The sequence below is a fragment of the Notothenia coriiceps genome, unplaced genomic scaffold (assembly GCF_000735185.1).
Source record: "Notothenia coriiceps isolate Sejong01 unplaced genomic scaffold, NC01 NC01_scaffold00000339, whole genome shotgun sequence".
NCBI classification, from domain to species: domain Eukaryota; kingdom Metazoa; phylum Chordata; class Actinopteri; order Perciformes; family Nototheniidae; genus Notothenia; species Notothenia coriiceps.
This window is the reverse complement of record NW_011333040.1, coordinates 21,308,929-21,316,925: the sequence shown is the minus strand read 5'-3', so window position 1 is coordinate 21,316,925 and position 7,997 is coordinate 21,308,929. Positions and strand designations below refer to the sequence as shown.

Here is a 7,997-nt window from a genome sequence, read left to right as displayed (position 1 = left end):
CTCAGTGACACTCATATTTATAATGTTGCTGTACAGTCACTGATGTGTTGACATGCTGCAGAGCTCCAGGCCACCTCTGACATTATCAAATTGGCACCTACAGGGACCTGACACAGCCTATGTGTACTGCGTGCCACGCAGCGGCGCCGGATTCATTTCAGGGGTGGGGGCAAAAAGTGCGTGTGTGTATTTGACGGTCAAAGAAATGCTAAATCTACAGGCAATAGTGGAGTGGTAATCACTCCGCCTCTGGCTACAGGCATGGCCGTATCCACCATTGAAGTAATTTTTTCAAGGTGTATTTAATAAAAGTTGTGAAATAATTGCACATCAACAACAGGGTTCCTTGTAGTAGTTCCATTTATTTTAATATGTTTATAGTTCCATATTAACTGCTGCACTACTTTTCCTGAACTTGAGTGTGTGACCCAGTTTTACATTCACACAGCGACATGGAGTATGGGGAGGATTGCACCCTCAAGTGTTTATTCCTGAGCAGGACAGGGAGACACTTCCTATTATAAAACAGCTCTGTAGGATGTTTGGAAGCTACTGTTTAATAGTTTATGTTCTGATAAAGTGGGAAACATTTTTGTTCTAGAATCCACCAACCTTTGTAAATGACAGCCCGGAAAAGTGTTTTTTTTTAGATTGGCATAATATTTTTAACCGCAAACTATCAACATAGTAGCAGGGTCAATTATACACCTATTTGTTTTTAAGGTTGGCTTCGTACATATACTCAAATAGTTTACTTGAGTACTGTTGAAATATGTGTACATGAGTAATTCAATTCCATCAATCTAAAATCCTAAATTAAATGTGACTTTGCAAATTAAGCTTATTAAAAAAATAATAATAATCTTACCAACTACCCATTTACTGTTATATAATTAAGCAATAGCTCACGACAGGCCGTGGTTGTCCCTAAGCTGTGATATAATGAGCATATATCACGGCCTGAAGTGAGCTATTGCTTTTATAAAACGGTTACCAAGTGTGGCAATATGAAAGAAAAATACACACTCTAATTTAAATAGTTTTTATCAGTAAATAATGATGTTCAAAATAAAATAGTCCCTCCGTTGCCTTCTGCACAAAACATAGTGCGAGGTGGTTGCTATGCAACAACACTAACAGCTAGCGAACATATTAGACAGAGAGTGTTGATCCATTATTTGGCTATTTATTTACATTAATTTGTATGTTGCCGTTTATTGTGCATCCACTGAAAAACTGTCCAGCATCAGTAGCATGGTTACGTGGTACTTAGGTTGAGGTTGTAANCCATTCGTGCTCTCTCGAGAATAGCCTCTTTGTCCTTCCTAGAAGAAGTTCCTTTCCACTCGGCATGAGAGCATTGAAGGGAAAAGTCTAGATCGGACACTGTCCGATCTAGACTTTTCCCTTCAATGCTCTCATGCCGAGTGGAAAGGAACTTCTTCTAGGAAGGACAAAGAGGCTATTCTCGAGAGAGCACGAATGGAGGTGGCCGAAATGCCTTGGTTGAGAAGTTCGTTGCCGGATTGGTTACATCTTTTCACATGTTGTCCTGAGGACTGGTCCGACGCTTCTAACCCTTTCCTCGGATACGACTACGGTTCTGTTGGAGGTCCACGGAGTCTCCAAAGAGCCTCTAGGAGATGCAGGGCCAGGATTCCATCCCGTGCTTCAACAGCTAGGGATGTCCCGATCACCTTTTTTTGCTCCCGATCCGATTCCGATCTTTTGATTTTGACAATTTGCCGATACCGATTTTTCCCGATCCGATCTTTATGCAATGCATTAAGAGAAAAAAAAGAAAAAAAGCATTCAAGTTGTCCCTTAAGGTTATTTTTTTTATTTAAATTGGATATTCTATCCAACATGGATATAGCTTATTTTTTTCACAGCAGCATTGGATCAGTTCAGCTGTGCAGCATTGGATCAAAACAAAATAAAGCTTATCAGTACTCGTTAGCTTACTGCTACAATTAGACACTGCGCCCTGCCCACTCTGTTGCCAGATTTGAGAGAAATAGGTCTATGAAAACAAGCCCCAAAGAAGCAACACATACATGATGTTGTGTAATTTGAAACCAAAACTAAGGCCTCAGGATGACTTTAAGACTTGAACATGGTCATTTTTGTTTTGTAACAATATTTTTTTTTAAATAAAAATTTTAAAAATCCCGATTCCCGATTTTTTTTCCTCCCGATTCCGATCTTTTGAAAATCACGTGATCGGCTCCGATCCCCGATCATGTGATCGGTTCGGGACACCTCTACCAACAGCCATGATCCCGGTGTGGGATTCCCAACCTGGTACCATATACCTCGGTGGGATCCGTCTGAAGACAACCCATGCTTCTGCCCCAGTTCCTGCTCCTGTCCAGGAGTCGTATGCTGGAACTCGTCTGGCTTATGGAGGTCCACGGAGCCTTCAGGCGGCTGCTAAGAGAAGGAGTCGCAAAGCCAAGCTAGCAGTCCGAGCCCCAAGAGCCATGGCTCCTGCCCCAGTACAGGCCCCAGCAGCCATGCCTCCATGCTCCAGTACCGGCCCACGCAGCTTTGCTTCCATACTCCATTACCTGGCTTNGACACACACACACACACACACACACACACACACACACACACACACACACACACACACACACACACACACACACACACACACACACACACACACTTCTGATGAGCCTTTAGGCGCATTCACACCGCAGTACTTTTCCCACAAAGGTTCATGAAAACTTAGTTCATCAGAACTCTTTAGATCTGATGAACTAAGTACAGATCGCGTTCACACCGGAATAAGTCCCTGGGGGTTGATTAGGCAAATGAAGCCGCTGACGTCACTTCTTCTGCTTTGGGTTTACTGGCAGGCCGCAAACAACTTCACGGCGTATACTGCCGCCCAAAATCCCTGGCCGGAAGTCCCCGGAGTTGGGGACTGGCTTCAGTAGAAGCTGTTGGGACTCCCAGCAGCTTCTACTGAAGCCTTCTGAGTAAATCGCCAGAAAGCCGACGCATCCTCATCTCCACCGCTCCCATGTTTTATTTTGTGTTGCCATAAGTTAGTCTTTCTGCGTTTCTACGCTGGGCTAATGCTAATAATGCTAATGCGAGTATAATAAAATGGTGGCTTCACAACACTTTTTTTGAGTTTTACGGGGCGTGGTTTGCAATCCGCCCAGCCAATCAGAAATATAGCTCTTTTCTCACAAGAGAGCCGCATGAGAGAAAAGGGGGTTCTCATGAAATAATTTTAGTTCCGGCTCTTTTTGGTGTGAACGCGACATTTCTGAAATATATCGGAACTAAAGTGGGAAAAGTACTGCGGTGTGAACGCGGCTTTTGTGGGAAAAGTACTGCGGTGTGAATGTGCCGAATGTTATTTTACAATGTGTGTTCTGCAGTAATGAACAGGGTGGAGAGATGTAGTTCCTCACCAGTTTCTTGCTCCGGCCGGACTCCATGTAATAGGCGTAGGGATACGTGTACTGCAGGGTGTAGCGGCACTGCAAAAGAGAAGAGAAGAAGCAAAGTTTGGGAAATGTTCACTTAAAGTCAGACTGTGTCAGAATAAAGGAAGGCACCTTGTAATTGATTGAAATTATCTTTAATGATGATGCTAGAGACTTTTAAAATCATCCAATGAGGAAAACAGAAAGTGAATCAGGTCACTTGTGTTTTTTCCCAGACCATTTAACAATATAAACCAAGCTAAATAAAAAAACACTTTAATTCCAGTGATCCAACCTCCCTGACACAGTTTGAGTTATAAGTCTGAATTGATGACTCTGTAAGCAGCTTAACCATTTCTAAATACATTTAAACAAACTTGCCAGTTATAATATTTAAAAAGTGACTTTATAGTTCAATTGTATGCACAGATTCCCTTTTTTTTTTACCCCTTTCCATTCCATCACTAACTGTGATGCTGCCTCTGCATTGAGAACAGACAGTGCAGGTTCAGTGTGCAGTACCTTAGCCAGGAGCTTTGCAGCGTTATGCAGGTACTGCCAGTCGATCCAGGTTCCCAGGTTGTTCATCACTCTCTCCTGGATCTTCTCCTGGATCCTCTGGTACGTCTGAGCCTCCAACTGCAGAGACTTGTTGTGATTCTCCCACTGGTGGGGTAGAGGTAAAAAAATATTAACTACAGAACAATAATTTCCCCTGTAGAAATAAAGGTATGCTGGATGGAAATATGTCAATAAAATGTTTTATTTAAATCTTTAAACAGTGTGCTGTGATATTATAATTATGAGAATGTCTATGGGCAGTGGAGGATGAAATATGTCATGATGTAATCTTCCTCAAATCCCAAAATGTAAATGTTAAGCAGGTTTATGAGGCTTGAATCCATCCCAACTCTACGGGTTTGATTCTGTAAACCCCTATAGATTATCCCAAAGTGTTTTTAAATTTCTTTTAGTTTTTTTCCGAGCTAAATAGAAATAGGGATCAAAAAAGCTCACCCTCTCAAAGTAGAAGAGGTATTTCTTAAGGGCCTCTCTGGCCTGAGCCTGCTGGCTCTGGTTGACTATGTCAGGGTTCTCTTTGTAGCGGCTGCACTCGTAGTATTCACTGCCGTGAGTCTTCCAGTCACCAAGACACATCCAGCAGAAGTCTTTGAGGCGAGACAAAATACACATTTATGGACATGCATTTCACAGTATGTACACTAAGACAACATTTGTATCATAGGACCGACTAAAGGGTCAACTCTGTTCAGCTAAACTGGATAATATTGGCTGTGGATTGGTAATAAATATATGTTCCATTTCTTCAGATGACTAACCACCGTTCTGTTTAACCACATTCCTCATTTAAAAAAGGGATACCATTTTACTAATGAAGAAGAAACTGGTGAGTTATGGGAATTATAGGTGTACTGGTAGACGCAATTAGAAAACGTTAACTACTATATGACTCAATTAGGACTGTTGCCTGTCAACATTAGCCAAAGATAAGGCAAAAAACAAGACCTACAAGCATCAACTTTCACTAGGAATAATTCAACCTTTATTCAATATCATCGTGGAATCATAGCTGCAGCTACTTTCTGTGTGTCCACCAGTAGGTGGATATAAAAGGAACAGTGCGTTAATGCTTCACTGGATTATCAAAAAACGTACCGTGTTTGCACTTGGAGCATTGCTGAAAAACGAAGACAGAGGAAGACAGCGAATTAGTAAACAAGAATCTCCTATTTTCCATTATTTCGAGCAGATCGACACATAAACCTTTTTTAAAAAACAAACAATTTAGTGTTTGTTGTTACTGCTTTGTCATCCATAAAGCTTAGACATTGTTAGAGAAAAGGCCCACATGCCAGGTAACAAACCGGACCAGGAGTGATTTAAGTGTGAAACTATTCAACTTGAGAACTTCAGCCCACAGAAAGAATTCTTAGCATTTCGTGTTTCAGGGAAGGGTGATTTTCATCTCTGACTCACCATGTGATTGCACCCTCCGTTCTTCTCAATGCAGATATTGCACTTAGGACACTAGAGGAGAAAAACACATACAAATAAGATCAAATCAGGGTAGAAAAGCAGATTACAAATAATCAGTGAAATGCCTTTTTATGTGTCCTCAAGCTGTGTCAGTGTTCAACCTGAGCATCCGTGTACAAAACTACAGTGTGTAGAGTGCGGTGTGTTGACACAGCAGTGCAGTGTTACCCCTACCATTGTCTTGGCGGGGCGCTGCGCCCTTCCAACGGAGCCCCGCGCCCTGCCTGAAATTCAAGGTGTTTTTTCTTGTTGTTTTTTTTATTTAAAAAAAAAAAGATATAATATATATATATATATATATATATATATATAAACAGATAGGACATAAAACACAGGACAATAAATCCATACTAAAAGCCTTATAGACTGAAAACTCTAATATGTGACGTAAAAACAATATAAAACCCCAATTTAAAAGCACAGACTGACATGTCTTATAGGTGGTCTGCAAACGCACGGGAGAATAACTGGGTCTTCAAACGGGATTTAGAAACAGGCAAATCGTACCACAGCCTGGGAGCTGCTCCAGCAAAGGCCCTGTCTCCCCGCTGTTTCAACCTCGACCTCGGGACCACATGGAGGAATCTGTCAGTAGACGTCAGTGACTGGAGGATGTATAAGTTTTGATAAGGATGGCAGCTGTGATTGACAGGCCATCTATTTTTGAGTAAGGGGCAGGTAAAATAATAACTCCTTCTCCCTGCTCCTTTCCATGATGGGCTGTTTAAACTGCTCAAAGACACGCAGGATTACAGCCTGCAGGGCAGCAGGGGAGAGAGATGGCATCCAATTATGAGGCCATGTTGCTAGAAAAGCTGACAATTCAGAAACGTTTGTTACGCTTTGTGCAAACAAGTACACCCAAGAAGGCAACTGCTTTTTCGATTAACTTTTCCATGACTTTATGTGAGATTGCTTAGATTTTGAATTAGGTTGTGAAAAACTAAACATCTCTCTCTGTTTTCCCTGGCTATTTAAAAAAAAAATTAAAGTCTACTCTTCCAAATTAAAATGTATAAAAGACAAAAATTAATATCCTTATCATTTTACAAAAAATAATTTACTGTAATCACTATTTTGAAATTGTATCATATTTATTTAAATGTATTGCTCCGACAATGCTTACTGTACATGCAGTGTGCTTTGCTGCAGGGGCATTTTACTAAGATTATGTTGTTCAAAAATGGGGACAGAAGCTTTGCCCTCGACCCATGTGAGCTGGACCGGCCCCTGTTTGAGAGACCATCTGGTGAAGTTCTTCTGTAGACTGTCACATGTTCCTGTGCAGGCCCAGCAAGGCAATCTGCCACCCAGTATAATATTGGTTTAAGTGTAGAAATGTGTTCATGCTTTAAATCTCTTCCTAACATCCAGGTCAGTTGTCTGTCCTCAAACCAAAACATTCATCCATCACTGTGTCAACTAAATAGTGCTTACATTTAAAATGGTGGTGCTGACATGCTGCGTGTTCACACCAGATAACAAACAGGAAGAAAACCTATACACAGACATGCTTTTGTTAAATATTTAAAGTAAGATACATGCCAAATTCACTAAGGCCTGTAATATGACCTCACTGCAATATGAAACCTTCATTATACAGCAACAGATAGGCGTTTCATATGATAGTAACCATGAAAAACAGAAAGGGATGCAATGACTTTTGTAAATGAACTGTCAAAGGGGAAATCTGCAAAGGATTAGTGAGGGGGAAAAACAGTTTTTAATGAGTTTCTATTTTTGTTCATTGCATTAAGATGAACAGCCTGACCCACTGCTGGCGTTCATGAGAGACAGACAGATGCTGAGTAACAGATCTGTCTGAGCATTTCTGCACAACAACCAAAAGACAACTGATCCCGCTCCTGTCTCATTTAAACCGGTATGCAATGCTCTCTGAACGTCCCCGCCATGCGTGTAAACAGTTAAAGCCCTCACACTGTGTTTCCTTACTTCACCGTGTCTTGTCTGTTGTTTATATGCATTGCACTGTTCATTTCTTATTGTATCTGCATTTTGAGTTTCCTCATAGGGTTTTTTAAAACACTCTGTATAGATAAACACACTCTTAGAGGGTTGAAACCACGTGGCAGAGCACTGCAGTGTGTTTCCAGCCCAACATGACCCACTTTCTCTATATCTGAACACCTGCACATCACCAGCATGGGCTCAACGATGCACTCTGGATAAAAGGAAATGCTACAACAGTTTGAGGATGTGTGAACAGATAAGCAGAAAGACACAGTAGCTGTTTTTTTTAACAGATGTAAAATAAAGTTATGCATGAATTAAAGAGCCCTTCAAAATAAACATCTTATAGGGGAATATATGAAAAGTATGAACATTTCCTTAAACTGCTCTGCCTTAAAATAGTGAGCGATGGAGTGGTCTTGGGACATGCCTTAATTAATTGTCCCAATGTATTGATCACAGAGAGCTATGGGGGCTAACAAATGTAGACATCAATGTCTTTGACTCATCTGTTCACATCCA

The 7,997-nt window shown here is 41.1% G+C and overlaps 1 protein-coding gene across 1 annotated transcript; it reads right to left on the bottom strand.

Moving 5' to 3' along the window:
* Window positions 1–3,152: 3,152 nt before the first annotated feature.
* arih2 (ariadne homolog 2 (Drosophila)) lies at window positions 3,153–5,681 on the bottom strand. The gene is made up of 6 exons (XM_010779049.1): window positions 5,673–5,681; window positions 5,445–5,495; window positions 5,124–5,145; window positions 4,464–4,615; window positions 3,969–4,112; window positions 3,153–3,500 (listed from the first exon to the last, which is right to left on the bottom strand). The coding sequence occupies exons 1-6, from the start codon at window positions 5,679–5,681 to the stop codon at window positions 3,300–3,302; spliced, it is 579 nt and encodes a 192-aa protein (XP_010777351.1). The 3' UTR covers window positions 3,153–3,299.
* Window positions 5,682–7,997: the final 2,316 nt, after the last annotated feature.